This window comes from Nelumbo nucifera, chromosome 4, assembly GCF_055504915.1.
Source record: "Nelumbo nucifera cultivar China Antique chromosome 4, China Antique-T2T, whole genome shotgun sequence".
Lineage (NCBI taxonomy): Eukaryota > Viridiplantae > Streptophyta > Magnoliopsida > Proteales > Nelumbonaceae > Nelumbo > Nelumbo nucifera.
Window position 1 is genome coordinate 3,257,145 of NC_142652.1, and position 16,843 is coordinate 3,273,987.

General features: G+C 35.9%; 1 protein-coding gene across 1 annotated transcript; it reads right to left on the minus strand.

Moving 5' to 3' along the window:
* Window positions 1–364: 364 nt before the first annotated feature.
* On the minus strand, window positions 365–14,653 carry LOC104591829 (uncharacterized). Its single transcript, XM_010250880.3, has 14 exons — window positions 14,287–14,653; window positions 14,084–14,180; window positions 13,830–13,922; window positions 12,385–12,482; window positions 11,450–11,533; window positions 11,175–11,308; window positions 10,945–11,017; window positions 10,801–10,846; window positions 10,586–10,695; window positions 10,370–10,477; window positions 10,208–10,267; window positions 6,550–6,611; window positions 1,268–1,583; window positions 365–722 (listed from the first exon to the last, which is right to left on the minus strand). The coding sequence occupies exons 1-14, from the start codon at window positions 14,359–14,361 to the stop codon at window positions 507–509; spliced, it is 1,572 nt and encodes a 523-aa protein (XP_010249182.1). The 5' UTR covers window positions 14,362–14,653; the 3' UTR covers window positions 365–506.
* Between the last annotated feature and the right edge of the window lie 2,190 nt (window positions 14,654–16,843).

Below are 16,843 nucleotides of genomic sequence, written 5' to 3' on the forward strand. Positions count from 1 at the left end.
CAAAAAGGTTGTCCGGAAATATTAATAAGCTAGTTAAATAAAGTAAGGTAATACTTTCCTGCTCCTTTCATTGATTATCATACCATGTTAGGCAGAAATAAAAGCTTCTGTGCTGTGTAGTTGTATTGTGTTATGCCTACAAGTTTATACCCGAACAAATGTGCTCACGAGTCTTAGAAGTCAGACCCATCAATCTTATAATTTGACATTTGTAGGGCTAACAAGTCGCAACTCAAAAGTGACGCCGGTGCTTTGGCCAAACTAGGTCAAGGGTCCAACCGTCCAAGTAGTTCAGTGCCAGTGGATACTGGGAGGTGCTTTCCTTAGGTGGCTATGCAATGATGCAAAGTTGCAAACCAAGATGGGAAAAAATAAAAACACTTCCGGCTGCTCAATGATTCTATTACTTCCTCAATATGACCTTATTTCTTTTGCTTTCTCTTGTACAACAACAAACCTTTTTTTTCTTTCCTTGCTTTCTCTCAATTATAAAAGATTATAAATATTTATGTGTTATTTTGGTCTCTGTTAAGGTTTGGTGGGTAAACAGTATCAAAAACAACCCTTGCAAGCAAATGCCGAACTTCCTGCAGGCTTCCCAATGCTAGATCTTCATAATTGATCTTTCTCCCTCGCTTTGGTGCAAAACCCTTCTCCTTTCCCACTCTAATGCACTCAAAAATCCTGCACGCCTTCAGATACAACGCCAATGGGATAAAGACCTGAAAATCAAACTAATAGATTAAACCTGCCCATAAAGCCAATATGAACGCAAAACATAAATGAGATTACATTTTTAACCGTCGGCATACAAACATGATTGCGATTATACATACTCGTAAGGTACCTACTATTAAAAGCCTAGTATTAACGTACAGCCAAAAGCATGGGACCTACATACTGAGTAATGCAAGGCCAGACATGATTAGGAAGATCTAAGACCATCCACAACTTGGTGTGTTTATATTTTTTGGCTAATGCTCCGAGTAAAAAACAATAAAAAACACCATGTCCAAAACAAAGTTTTAACAAAGGCTCAACAACTGCTGGAGGATGTATATATCCCCAACACGTCACTGATATTGTGATATCTATTAATGATGAGAAATGGGATTCTATGACAAATTTGATAACAGGGTTGCTTTAATGCATGTGAGATCGCTTTATCAATAAGATTTATTTATGATGATTTTGGTTTTTCATTTTCTTTTTTTTTTCTTTGTGGGGGGGGGGGGGGGGGGGGGGGAATAGAGGTTTGGATGTTTACCAGATCTGAGTATGGTGCCTGAGGGTACTCTGCCATTGCTTGGGAGACAAATGACTCATCTGTCATCATACTCAATGCAGCTTTCACTGATGCTGCCAGGTCAACAACAGCATCCATCAATGCCTCATCTGAAATCGATGTCTGAGGTTCTGATAATTCAAAGAAGCTTAGATCGTGTGGTTGCGAGATCCTTCTTGCAATGTTTACTGCTTCTAAAAGATCTCCACCACTGTGAACAGCAAGGGCAAAGGTAGCAACAACCAAAGGATCCCTGGGTTGATCCACCAGTGCCTTATGGAATGCCAAGATCACAACCCTGCGAGTGTAACAACAGTAATCAGCATGTAGAAACTTCCTATGATGTATGAAAGAGTGTCATCAAGTTACTTGCTATGATATGATGAGCAACTGTGCTACCTAGGTCACTGTCTTGTCATTTATCTACATTCCTAACAAATTTGGTTCATGAAAAGAAATATCTAATGCTATGAAGGTACACATCATCCCCAAAATTTCTAGGTCATCCATAAACAGAAACTTATCATGGACTTAAAAAAGGGAAACCCGGATTTTTTTATCAGTAAGTAATCAGAAGTTTTATTGATATGAAAATGTGATAGAGCACCTCTTGCTTTGGGCTAGCCCCTGCTACAATATAATGCTGGGAGACAACCCTCCAATACAATAATTCCTATTCCCCCTTGTCTTGCAAGGCATCTACTATGAAATTAGCTGATTTTTGAACCCAGATGAAAATATTCTCAACTTAGACTAGACTAGATGATTGAACCACTTGGTCTACGACTGGATGGAGTTTTCGGTTTTTAGGAACCTTAGTTTTCATTTTTTTTTTCTCAAAACCTAGTAAATCCATGATTGGACCATACAATTTTTTTTGGATCAATAACAATAAGATTCATTAATTTAGAACAAGATTACAGAAGAGGGGAGCTAAAATGTTTTAACTCCCCAAAATGCCAACATACACCCAAAACAAGATTACAGAGAATTTGCACTTCTCTTTACCCATGTGCATTGAACTTCAATGTCCTTAGTCAGCTATTTAAATTTCCTCTTTTCATTGCCGTAGTTCCAAAGCCTAGAGTTGTCTTCTTTTAGCCAGCTCACTACAGTCTCCGAATCTCCTTCTATGATCGGTTTATTGATATTAAGATCTTTAGCCCTTTGTAACTCTTCCAGAGCTGCTAATATCTCAGCCAAAGATTAAAATATCGATACGATATGTCCGATACGGGGCGTATCATATCGGTATCGGTTAGTAACGGTATGGGATACGCTACGAATACAAGCGTATCCCGTCAATCGTTCGTATCGAATGGATACGGATACATATCGGCCTGTATCGCATTGTATCGGCCAATACACAGCGATACGGGCCGATACACACAATACACACTGCGTCCATTAGTAATCAGTCTCCTTAAAAATGCGAATGAGGTGATTCGAAGTTAGGTCACCTCACACACGTCTAGAAGTCGTTGCATTTCCAAACCAATAAGCCACGCTTGATTTCGTGAAATAAAGTAAAATAAAATAAATTTTATTAACTTTTTCCTGTTCACATGCGATTTAAATAAAAAAAAAAACACATTTATCTTTAACAACTCTAACTAAAAATTAAAAAAATAGTATTTTATAAACTAATAGAATAAATAATGTATCAAATCCACATTTATATAAAAAAATGATTTTATACAAATAGAATATTAATAAAAGAATAATTATTTTAATACTTAAAATTTATAAATTTGCACATGATATAAATCTTAAAATTTTTATATACTTTTATTAGTTATTAATTAATAATTTAATTTACATTAATAAGTAATAACTACATATTTATTATTTACAAAAAAATAAAAATATTATATACAAAATATTGAAGAATATAATATTAAATTGAATATTTCAAATCCACTAATCTACATTTATTTCAAAAAATGATTTTTTATTTCATAAAATTTATTTAAATAAAAATATTAATAATGGAATACTTATTTTAGTAATTAAAAAACTATGAATTTGTATATGATATGCATCTAAAAAATTTTAACAAATTTGATATACTTTAAGTTAAGATGATATTTTTAAAAATTATTAATTGATATTTTGATTTGCACTTGAAAATTTAGCATTTAGTTGACTTTTTCTTAATATTAAAAATTAAAATAGTAAAATAAAAAATAATTGGTATAATAATTAAAACATAATAGGTGCATATGTTTGGTGTCTTGGACTCTTGATTGATGCACTATATATAAAATTATGCATCACGGTTCATGAATTGTAATATATTTCTTCATATATATCCTTAATATTTACATTTTTTTATGTATTTATATGCTATTGTGTGATAATTTTGATATTAAATTTAGTGTTATTAATATATTTATGAAATTTGTATGTATTCCCCTAGCGTATTCATGTGTTTCCATCTTTTTCATTTGTATCCATACGTTTCAAAAGCATATCCGTATCTGTATCCATATCCGAGTTGTCTGATATGATACCCGATACCGATACTTTAATCCTTGATCTCAGTTCACTACAGTTTCCTTCTGAGATACTCTTTTGGTTACAGGACATATGCCATCTCTCCACAAGGACAACACCATCCATTGTCTCCATTGTCTCAGCAGTAGAAAGAATTACTTCATCTTCTCCAATCTCCAGCACTGCCTTTCTATTGTCAAAAGGCCTAAGGATTGAAAAGGCCTTCAAGTTAAGTTTTTTTAACTATCACACCCAATATTATCCTCCAATCTTCATGTGGCTGTTAATATCAATCTTTATCCACAGACTCCATTCTTCACATCCAACAACAGCTTCTGGTTTCTGGTTAAACTTACTACCATTACTTGTGGAGCTATGCCTTCAGAGTCTCCTTCTTTCATTAACGCTCTTGTTCAAACTCATGTTGTCCAAGCTTCTCTCATTGCAAGTGCCTTACTCTGTTATTAATCTACTTTGCTTTTTACCTTGATCCTCTTCCAGCTTAACTAAGATCTCCTGTAACTTATCTGAGAATAGCTTCCATCCTTTTATCTTCCCACCCTCCAGAACACAAAGCATCTGTTTCCTGTTATCCCCAAAGAATTCCGCCAAAGCAACACACCATCCTTTTCCATTCCTCTTCATCTCTACTTCATACTTCTTAGTGAGTGTCCCCAACGAGCTTCTCCAGCCCTGTTTCTTGACAGAATTAATCGCCCCATCCATGAAACCTTTTGTCCATCTGATGGCTTCTCCAACTATGAATACCGTGGCTATTTTCTCTTCTTTGATCTTCACTGAATAACTTCCCTGTTTCCCCCTTCTTCAAACACAAATTTCTTAGCTTCAATCTCCATTTCACTTTTTACCAGAGAGAAGGTTGTTCCTCAATATATGAACATATTAAAATCAAAAGTTTGTGTAATGGCATGCACATTAATGCCTCTCTGAATCGAAGTAATTACAGGGAAGGCACAACTATTGGAAACAATAGTGTCATATTTACTCAAAAGAAATATAAAATATAGTTGTTTTATGATCTTGCTCAAGATAGAGCACTAAGGCTCAAGAATATAAGAAATAATGATGATATGAATGACCAACTCTCTTCTGCAACCAAACACAGCAGGTTTGTCTCTCCAATACACAAACAGTGGCTTCTCATATTTTCATTTGGTATCTTTTCCTAGTCATCAATATTTTGATTGGTAACCATTCATATTCTTTTCCTTGGGCTGTTGTGCTTTCTCATGGTTGACTCCAGCAAAAAAGTGTAAGAATAAAATCTAGATAAATAAAGAGAAGCCCATGGCTGTTGTGCTTTCTCATGGCTGTTGTGCTTCCCTACAAGAGAAGCCCATAACCGAAAATCGATTGTAAACCATATCTCTGTGAATTTCCCCTTTTATCTGCCTAAGAATAAAATCTAGATAAATAAAGACAGTTTTATTATAATAAAGGGATTTACAGTTAACCAGGTTAGATTGTGACCAAACAATTGACCTGGGATCAAGTTCCTTTTAGAGTTGGTGAACAATCTGATTTTAACATTGGTTGACAGTAACCCAGTTCATGAGAAGTCCTGACTCTATTAGTAGTATCTTTTTTTATCAGCACTCTGTTAGTAGTATCTTCACTATTGCATGTAGGAATGCTCTAAACTATTAAACACCATATAATTAATTTGACTTACAAAGTCTTACTATTGCAGACTTCTCTTAACATCATTTCACAGGATTTCCTAGTACTTCAACGCTGGTACCCTAATTTTCTCTGATTAAAACTCTCAACAAACAAAAAGAAGAAAGAACAAAAACACAAAATAAAAAGAGAGAAACTGAAATCTAGGTCCATGAAACCTTGTCTTTATAACGTTTACATTCATATCTTGTCATTGCATTATTTTTCTCCCTCAAAAAGAAACCACCCAAAGCTACTGATATAACCACTGAAAGTGAAACAAGTCAGATGATTAATAACTAGAAAAGGCACAATATAAAAAACACTTTTTTAAATCAATATAAGAAGATGATACCTTGGCTCATCCCAAAAAGGAGAGTCAAACAGTTTAATTGCCTGAACGTTCAAAAGGAAGGTGCAGTTCCTTCATTAATGTAGCCAATCTTAACAAGTTGAAATGGAAGAATACACCAGATAGAATAGCATATATAGTATGGCTATTTTCTGGTGAAGGGCCAATCCTAGGATGCAAACCTTGGGCTTGGGTACCAACCCAGGTCCAACCCAAGCTTAACCCAACACAACTCTTGCCAGGCTTCACTTTGAGTAGGGTCAAGTCAGGCCTGGGTAGGTTTTGCGATTGAAAGAATTTGTGAATATATTTTTGTACAGCCATCTTTTTTTTTCATTTTTTTTTGGGGGGGGGGGGGGGGGGGATTGGGATTATAGCCCAACTTGGGAGTAGCATGGATCAATGGATTGAAACTACATACAAAATTCATTAACAAATGTACATATTTTATATGCATATAATTAGAAAAAGATATATAAATAAAATGCATATATGTATTTGTTTGGAAAGACTTGGGTTGGGTCGGGTTTGGGCTACATGAGACCTCAATCCAAGCCCAACCCAAGTTTAGACAAGGGCTGACTTTTCTAACCCAGGTGGAGCCCACAGCATGAGGTTCAAAAATTCAGGCTCAACCTGTGCAGGCTTGGCTAGGGACCACTCAAGTAGTCAAGTTGCAACCCTACACTTGGTACACCACAAAAAATGTGCATTACATGGTTGGCAAAGTACTTACCATAAACTACTGTGGCATGGCCTGTCAGGTGCCAGAAGTCTATCCAAGTTGGAAAACAAAGACTGCAACAAAAATAATATAAAAATAAATACATAACAACATGATACATCAATGACATGCTACACCTTGTATGGCAAACCAAAGTCATAAGGCCTTCAAAGTGGAATCCAGGAGACAACATTTTTACTTCACTAGTGCAATAATTTTGATGATAAAGCCAAAGGAAAAATCATTAAAAAATGTTACATCAACTGATTATATCAGAGAATCTTTATTACAGATAAAAAAGAGTAAAACCAGATCAATGAATAAGCCAAGAAAAGAAAAATTGTTGATCAGCAAAAATCATCATGTTTCATTAGTGTGATTAAAGGAAATCATGGCATTACCGAAATGGTTTGCACAAGAGAGACAAGTATAAAGAAACAGCCCTAGCTGATCAGCCTGACCTATAGATGAACAACATTTGGAAAACAAAAATCAAAATTATAATTTCAAACCCGGACCTTGGGTTCCCCAACTCATCTCATACTTGGGTACTCCCCACCCCTAAACTAGGTACAATTAGGTTATTAGCAACTGTAGTGATCAATGTAAACAAGAAGTTCATGTTAGATTCTAGAGCTTTTACCTTTCTTGTCATATCAAATGTCTGAATAGCCACGGGCTATCAGTCCTTGAAGTAGAGCAAGAAGCTCAAGATCTATATATTACAACCTGGCAGTCACCTTCCATGAGCATATACATGGCTTATATGCAACACTTTTTTTTCTTTTTTTTATTGGAAATGGTAACTTTCATTAGACTTTATAATTAATCATGTACACTGTCAACTATTCAGAATATGAGTGTTAACCCCAAACAACTTTAATTCTTTTTCTTTTTTATTTCTTTTGAAGGGCTACACAACGGAGGGTAGCCCATCCCCCAACCCAGGTGCAAGCGGGATTCGATCCCAAGTCTCCACTACAATCAGCAGGAGACCTTACCAAACAACTTCAATTCTTACAACACTTTTTTGCTTATTCAAGATACTATATTTTATTTCCTAATTGGATGGTTACAGCACTTAGTACATCCTATGTTAGCAAAATTAGAGGATCGTAACCATTTATTTTCTGAATTAAAATTTTCAGTTGCTCAGCAATAGGCTTTGTGAAAAATAAAAAAAATACATATGAATACAGCAGGTATTGGAGGTGAGACATGATCCAAGATTTGGAGTCCAAACACCCTCTCTCATGGGCAAAAATGAAGGTTTCAAAAATCAGCGAGTTTAAAATGAAGAAATTAAGTTTGAACGGTTCAAACGATTTCAGGTATAAGCATGCAAGAGATTCATGATTGACCGGATCATTAAGGATATTGAAAAGAAAGTGTAATTCAATTATTTATCAAAAAAGAAAAAAAAGAAAGTGTAATTCTCTCTCAAGGGCCAATATATTCTTGATAGACAGCTCCCTCTGAAAATAACAAAAAGATAAGGATAAAAAGGATTTAGTTGAGCTATGATGGATTACCGTAAGATGCTCTTGTTTCAAGTTTCTTTTCCTGGAGGGGGTGGGGGTTGTCATAAAGGAGCACTTTGGGATCCCGTTGCTTGGTTGTACTTTTCATGCCAAGTCGATTCCTATTTAAAATTCTCGAGTCTTAAACTATCTAAAAGGGGCTTGAGACAGACAAAGATAAACACATAATTCATCTTGTTGTCTTTTTTGGACTTTGTCAAAAGCTAGTGGATTTACCAAGAAACCAAAGCTTTTCTGGAGGGATTGAATTTGGCCTTATATGACTATGTTGACATTTTCCAAATGAAAAGGAGAATAGAGCTACAGCCCCTGTGAATGGATCATCACTAGATTTTTATCTCTTAAAATGTTTTTTTTTTTTGAGAAAAAGAGTAACTTTATTAAAGTGAAAAAAAAAGAGTACACGAGATGATGTACAGAAGGCTAGTCTCACACAGGTTACAAAGGCATTATACTATCACTATAAAAGTTTTCCCTGTGAGCACCAGATTTGGCTAAATTATCTGCTACAGAATTTAAAGTCCTGGGAATCCAGATTAAAAGCTGCATTCAAGAAGTATAACAGATCTCTAGCCTTGTCTAGGTAGTGAGCCAGTCTCCAAGGTCCTCCTTCCTTCTCCCTAAGCCACTTTATTGTGTTGCTAGAGTCACCTTTGACCACCAGGTTGGTCAGGCCAGGCCTTCTTGTGATACGGAGGCCATTTAGCACTGCTGGGACTTCAGCCGTTGTAGAGTGTGCAGTCCTTATTGGTCCACTAAAGAACCACAAAGGACTACCATCTCTCCTCTTAAAATGTCCAAAATAGTGCCTCGTGTGGATAAGTATATTAGTTTATTTTATGAGTTTTAATGCAAATAGACCTAAAACATGGAATCTGCAAAATGGTGAATCCAACATCCAGAATCTTGTGTCAGATTGATGCAAGTACTTATAAGAAGATTTTAAGCAAATCTCAAAGAAAGAAACTGAAGAAAAGGGTCAAATAGTAGACCTGCAGAATGCATCGTCAACTGAAAAAGAAGTGACTGTTTGACCAGTCAAACACTCAAACCTTGTTTTATTTGGCTTAAATTTGGTGGCATTAAAGTATTCAATAGAATTCTAATATTTAGAATTTCAGTTTAATCCAACATGTGGAAGTGTCCCAACTAAAGACTTTAAGTTGGTTGATTTTGGGGGTCTGCAAGTCAAAGGTCAAAGTCCTAGTCAACAAGTTGACCAGCATTTATAGTAATTCCCATCATTGATATTTACAGTAATTGTTGTCGTTACCATTTATAGTAAAAGACACCTTACTACTTTTAGTAATTTCTGGTTACTTGTATTTTGTAGGAATAGAGAGCTTTGGTGTCCCAGTTTGAAAGGGAAGTTTCTATTTTCTATTTTTCTTGTTTGAAGTTTGAGTACAAGTAGGGGTTAGAGTCCAAATAGGAGTTGGAACTGCAAATTTGCGTCTATAAAAGAGCGTTCACACGCCTTGTAGAGAACAATCCATTCTATTCAATTGTTACATTTCTCTTGAGGGCTGAATAAGGAATTCTTTTTCTGTTTCTACCATAGCTGGCAACTATAGTAAGCTTATTCTTGCTTACTCTTTTATTTTCTGTTCTTTGTTTGCTTGTTAATACCTGTGGCTGAAGCTCTATTGTTACGCATTGGAAATTCTGTGCTTCAATAACCTCATCTTCCACTTTCAATTATCAAACAAGGGTCCTCTTGTGGCTGAAGCACTTGCTAAACAAAGGTCCTCTAGGGAAGTGTTATTTTGGGCAGCATGTAATTTTCATTCTTGTTTTCCTGTAATGTTTAGGAGAGGCTGCACCTTGCACCCCTCCAAGGGATGCTTCTAACAGTTTATTCTCTTTGATTAATGAAATTATCTTTCAATTAAAAAAAAAACATATTCCACTTTTGGTAAACAAAAATGACTCAAAAGGACTTAATAGGCATTGCAACAGTCTATTCCGCTACTGGACACTGAATCATGAGATGCATTTAGGGGCACAAATTGACCCAGACCCTTGGGCAAGATGCAAGCAAGAATTGTGGGATACGAAACTTACAGGCAAGTAACTATCATAAAAAAAAAATGCAACAAGAAGATTTTAAACAGTAAGTTTGCACTTACAAGAAGCATGTTAGTTCGTTTATCACGTCTCCGAAAACCTTGGGAAACAAAATATGCTGCCTGCATGGTGCAGCCATATTACATGATTCACAAAAAAGAATGGTAGCAAAAAGCTAAATAATCCAACATAGAGACTGATTAAGAGGATGGAAATATCTCTACTTGAATAGGTAGCAGTATCTCTAGGAGACCAAATTTCCACAGTAACCTAAAAGATGCTTCTGCGGACCCAAATGCCAGCATATAATTCATTTCCATGAGGATCCTTCCCTAAAGCAAATGAAACCGACAGAAGTCAGGGCCAGATGTAAATTTAATGGAACTCAAGACTCGGGTGCATAGTTAAACTGAAAGAATAAGAACTGGAACTATGAATACCTTGTCCAGTTTCAGCACCGAAGAAGACAAATCTTTCACAGAATGTGCTGTCTCCCTTGTAAAACGGAATCCTAGACGAGCTGCAATTCTGACAGCACGTAGGATGCGAGCTGTGGAATTAGTATTTATTGGGGGTTAGATGCCACTCTTTTGGCAAGTTGTAGACAATGCAGACACAATAGGCCAGCTGCATGAAATAACAGAGGAGGACTTACCACAATCCTCCTGGAAAGAGTTAGTAGCAGGAATTATGGTCCGAACCTGTTGACAAAGCACAGAAAAGATGAACAAGAATTTGATGCACAAAGGCTTAACCACTTTCAATGGAATTGAAATTGTAAAAAGGGTTACATGCACACTTTAGCTTTTTTTAAGTCTTCCATGCCTCCCATGTAATCATACACTATATTTGCGTAAGGATCAAACATCAACCTGTTAAGACAAGATGGAATTTAAGGTTACATTAAAAAATACATCTACATTTACAATGAAACAAGAATTTCTTATTTAAAATGAATGATGGGATTGTGAGGGGTAAATTATAGTTAAAATAAATTATGGCTCCATGCCCAAGTTATGAATCAGTGACCCGTTAATTGTGAAGTCCCGCTGCAAACAATTTCTCCAACGAACAAAGTCATGCTCATCACAGCCAGGAGGTCTTTTGAAGAAATAACTGAAGTCCCTATTACACTTTCTTCCAGATGTGCTAAAACTTGATACCTATTCCAGGTGAGAATCCCAGTTATAATCTTTAAAACCTAAATATTAATATTGAGACAACCATTACATTTTTCTGGGGGTCAATTCTCTATCAAGAAAAAAAAATAGCAAGGATCTGTAAATTGAACAAAGACAACAAACCTCCACAATGGTATCATCAATGTGAACATGACAAATGGGAAACCGTCTCCCAACTATTTCACATCGTGAAAATGTTCTCATTACCTGCAAGAATTATCAAAAGTTAATCCTGGTTGGTTAAAATTCATGAAGAAATACAAGGTCCTCCTATAGAGCTTAAAGTTCATCATAAATAAGCTTCTTTTCTCCCCTTATTTGGATTGGTAAATAGATAAAAGATATATTAAAAGTGATAAAGGTATACAACATTTATACTGAGCAAGCTGCTAAGGAAAAGGAAAAACAGAAAAAGAAATAAAGGTGGCAGGTGAGAACACCTTCCCTATGTCCTACCCAACCTGGCCCCCAAGCTTGCCCCCCCCCTTCCGCATATTCTATTAACTAGTTTAACTCCTTCCCTGGCTAGGGAGTCAGGCCTCTTCTTTGCAGATATTGGCATTTGGCAAGCTTTTGATTCTCTAATCATAAAATTTCAATATACATTGAAGCAATTTTCTACCTTGGCCCTCAATCAAAACTCATGGTTTATCTTTGCTTTATAGAAAATCAACTGATTCTACCAAGAACTGGTCCCTCAGCTAACCAAATCCAAGTTCAGAAAGTAAAAGGTTTTCCTGTAAGTTTTGAATGTACATTTTATTTTTTTCAAGCACTTTGTTAAAACTTCAATTCAGAAAAACAAATTCTATCATATTATGAATCCTAGGAACTGAGGGAAAAATGATGAAAATACCAATAAAGTATTGTGGTTGTGCATCTTCAAATACGAATGGTCTGCAGAGCCTTGTGAAATAGAGATATTATCCAAAATTTCAATACAGTTACAGTTTGATTATCGATCACAACATAAATCTATTCTAACTATCAAACTAACTGCTTTGTAATGTTGTAGTTATCTAAAAAGTGAACACAAAAATAGGTAAAAAAGAGCAAACCTCTCTAAGTTCAGCTGAAGTTATAATGTCAAAGTCCTTAGGAGTCCGCTGCAGAATGAGATCCCTCACACAGCCACCAACAAGGTAGACTTCATATCCTACATGATGAAGAATTCAAATATGTTAAAGAGACACAAAAGAACATAAGTGAGGAGATGAAAGAGAAGGAAATGCTGAGGTGTGTTTGGATCCAGGTGGAAATAGAAATTTAAGTTTAAGTGGGGAGTCAATTCCACTACACATGTTTCTGTTTTCGCTCTTTGGTTCTAATTTCTTAACAGAGTGAAATTCAGGAACTAGAGGAATTTTCTGATGTAAAGTAACTTTTAAGCCCTCAATTCCACGTTTTTGAGAAATTTGAAAGTCCATGGGGGAGGCATCAGAATCCATAGAATTGAAATGAGAGAAGAACCCAATGCTATTTCTATTTCCACAATTTAAAGACTAGGGAGGCCAGCTATGCACCCAGTGCACCCTCTGAACACCAGCATTTGGATAAGAGTCTTTGGGATGCTCTCCATTCAACAAATAAAGGAACTATAGGTGATCATTATAATTATTTAAACAAAGCTGTAAGGCAGCAAGAGAAGACCACAGTGCATTGGCACTCAGACAGCACTTAATGACAACCCAGAAGTGTTACCTTGGCATGTGGAATGGACGCAAGTACTCAAGTGTCCATATGTGTCCAGGACATCACATCAACCTCCAAAGATCACAGTAGAGAGACATGGCATTGGTACTATATAGATATTTAGCAACTGAAGTTTAAAATACTGTATGAATGAGAAAATTAATAAAAAAACTATCAATAAGCAAGATCAAATTTTTATTATTTATAGGATGTGCCCTTTCTCATGAAAGTGCTAAGTAGTAAGTACCATGCTTTTCTGCTGACTTCAGCTAGGTGCATCATTAAGATGTCACGGGGAGTTTCTTGCAAATTGCCAAGCTTTGCATGGCTAGACCCACTAGTGTTGAGCTATATTAGTAACGCTGACCCAAAGAAGCTGCGTCATTCCATTCTTACACAATTTATTTCAATTGTACTAGGTTAAAAGGAAAAAAAAAAATACTGCTAGATACGTTCAATATTCAAGTTCAAAACAAGGTTGGGATGAAAGGGCAAAGCGGCAGGTAAAGATTACTTGTGCAGCACCCTTTTCTCTCTACGCTGAGGCGTGCTACACCTAGCCCCCTAGTAAGTGCCTAATGGCCCAGGCAACACTTTAACAACCATGAGTTTAGGAGATTCCTTAAACTCTTTGTTACCAGCATCACGTTTTAGATTGTAAAGTCAATTGGCAGGAAGCAAGGCACCAGTTGTTTGATTTCATTTTCAAACATTTTTGAGATGCGGACCGTTTTTTTAGGGTAAATCGTGAAATTTTAGTCAGTATAGACAACCATTACAATAAAACTGTTGTGAGGAGAACGTTATGTACCTTTTCTTCTTAGGCCATTTAGAACCACTCTCGTCGGCTTTGCAATCATTGACGTGGTGATTCCGAGATCTTTAGAATTCAACGTCTTCCAACCTGGACCATTAGCATTATTGTTTTATTTGTTTACTACACCGGCGCAAAAGTTACAGGCTTATAAAAAATGAGAATTGAAATAAGCAAAATACACCCTAAACTCCTAAGAACGCTTTCACCCAGAAAATCCCAGTTAATTATAAAGTAGAGAACTTGCTCACCTATTTCATGAAAACTGATAAGCTCATGATTTTCGCCCTTGACGAGTTCCTTGGGTTGGGAGAGAGTCTCAACCGCTGCAACAGAGCTGCGTCGAACCTGTGAAAAGAAGAGTACTACTAGTCAAAAATCAAAACAAAGAGCTAGCTCAAATCCAGCACTAAAGATGACTCAGGTTAGCTATAGTTTCCGATAAAAAGATAACCTTGCGAAAGCAGCAAATCAAAGGACGAAAAGGCAAATAACTTCTGCATGCAAATCCAAGGCCTGCGATTGCCATTTACAGTGGGGAGCTTCACCATGTCACGAGAAAAAAAGTGGAAGTGACATAAACCCTATTCAGTACGCCGGTCTGAATACGTTTTGAAATGTGACGGTGGAATGTTTGATTCATTGGCCTAGAGATGGCGGCATCGGTTGCTGTAGTTTTGTAGAAGCTGTGACCAAACCCAAACGCCAAGCTCTCTGACTCTCTGAGGATTTTTATTTGGCAAGAGTCTAGAATCTATAGTATCTCAAGTCTCAACTATCACTCTTATCGGGATGAACTGATGAGGCACACCGCACACCGTAACCATCATGGACCAAAGTTTGTAAGTAGGGCTGCAACTTGGTCGGGTTGGACCGGGATTAGGTCAACCCTGGCCCAACGCTAAATGTGAAATTAGGGCCCCGAGTAGAGCCCGATCTTGTATGCCGGAGCCCAGCCCGCCGTAAACCCATACACTTTCAGGTCTGTGTCGGTCCGGGCTTGAGCTATTTACTTTTTGTCATAAGAAAGAAAATTAACTTTGCTTGAATTATTCAATGCTTGTTTTATATAAATATAGATAGACAAGACGTAAAGGTTCAGATCTAGTATGTTGTTTATATATGATCTAGGCCATGTTTATACGATCATCCAACCATTCAAGTTGAACCTTAGATAAGGTAGGGTTAGGCTATCAATGCCTTCACCTATGGGTGTCAATTGGATTGGATTTGGTCCAATCTGATCCAGTCCGATGTGAGTTCATTATAAATGGATCAGGTCTAATCCAATCTAATAAATATTTTGAATCATTTTGGATCCGTCTAATTCAATGTTTAGACTATCTAGTTTATTCAAATTTGTTTTGATTTAGATTGGTTTCAACTCAAATCTGGTTTATCGATACTTACATTCTTATCTTATATCAATGGACCAGATATTGACTTAATCAGTTAATCCAACCCAATCCAATATAAATTTATTATGAACGGATCAGGTCCAATCCAATGTCTTGTTGGTCCATCCAATCCGTCCAAATTGATTTTTAGACTATACGGGATCCAATCCAAAAACGATACATTGACACCTTTACCTTCACCTGAGCCCGACCCAATATTTTGTTATAAGCCCAACCTATATATATATATATATATATATATATATATATATAAATGTTAGGCTGAGCTGGAGTTAGATTGGACCTGTTTAAGTTGCTATGCTATTAATTATTGGGGCAAATGTTTTCTAGAAAACACTTGTCTAAATAAGTGTACTTACTAATTCTTTTGTTTATCGTGTAAATGTATATAATGACATAATGACAGTTTTGTCTATAAAAGTATTATTATTTATATGCAATAACCTCAACAAACATTCATAATTCAAAAAAAAAAAAAAAGCTTCTGACAATTCAAATTTTAGAACTATTTTCTTGGAATTCTTTGCTTTTGAGAAATCAAAATTCAGATTTATTCAACAGCACATAAAGGCTCAGTTTAGAAAGAGTGCAAATACAAATACATACAAAATACAATCAAGGTTTTGCACTCTACATATTTGTATTTGTACTCCTTCCAAGTTGAGTCCTATATAGAGTGCAAATCCTTGTATTTTATATATATTTGTACTGTATATATTTGTATTTGTATTCCTTTCAAACCGAGCTTTTATGTACATATTTGTATTATTAAGTTCGATTCAAAAGGATACAAATACAAATACGTAAAGTAAAAAACCTTGTATTTTGCATTGATTTGTATGTATTTGTACCATTCTCTTCCCAAACTGAGCCTAAGGGTGTGTTTGGTTGCAATGCAAACACAAATATGTACACTGCATATTTACCCTTTTTTTGGTTCATGAATGCAAACACTATTCAGATTTTAAACTGTTTTTGCACCCATCTTGTTTATTTGAAATCGGTGCTAGTGTGGGCCCCATCATTAAATGCTCCAACTACCTTATGCTCCAATGCCTTGACTTTAGTTAAAAAGTTGATTATCAAAATAATACAAAATTGTATTAAAAAAATAGGTACAACAATGCTCTCTTTTAAGAGTACAAAAATGTCAGAAAAATACCATGGTTTTGAAAACCGGACCAGACTGGAAAATTTGGGAGCCGGTCAAGTGACCGGTTCCGTTTTCCTAAAAAATCGGATTTCCCCCAAAATCGTTAATTTTGGTCAGCAAACCGTTGAACCGGGCGATTAACCGTTCGAACAGGTTTGACTGTTTTTTATTTTTTTATTTTTTGTCAGAATGGGCTGAGCATTCGGTTTGAATGATCAAACCGTTCAACCCGATAATTGGACCCCTGACAGGTTCGATCTCTAGGTCGATTTTAAAAACTATGAAAAATACATTTTTGATTTGATGATCATTACTTTTTTATATATCAAACAAACATTTGCAAAATGCAAACCACAGTACATAAGTACCTTGATTCGACATTTGTATTATAAACAAACGGAGCTAAGTACAAAAATGCTATGGTGCTCAAACTTGTTAAA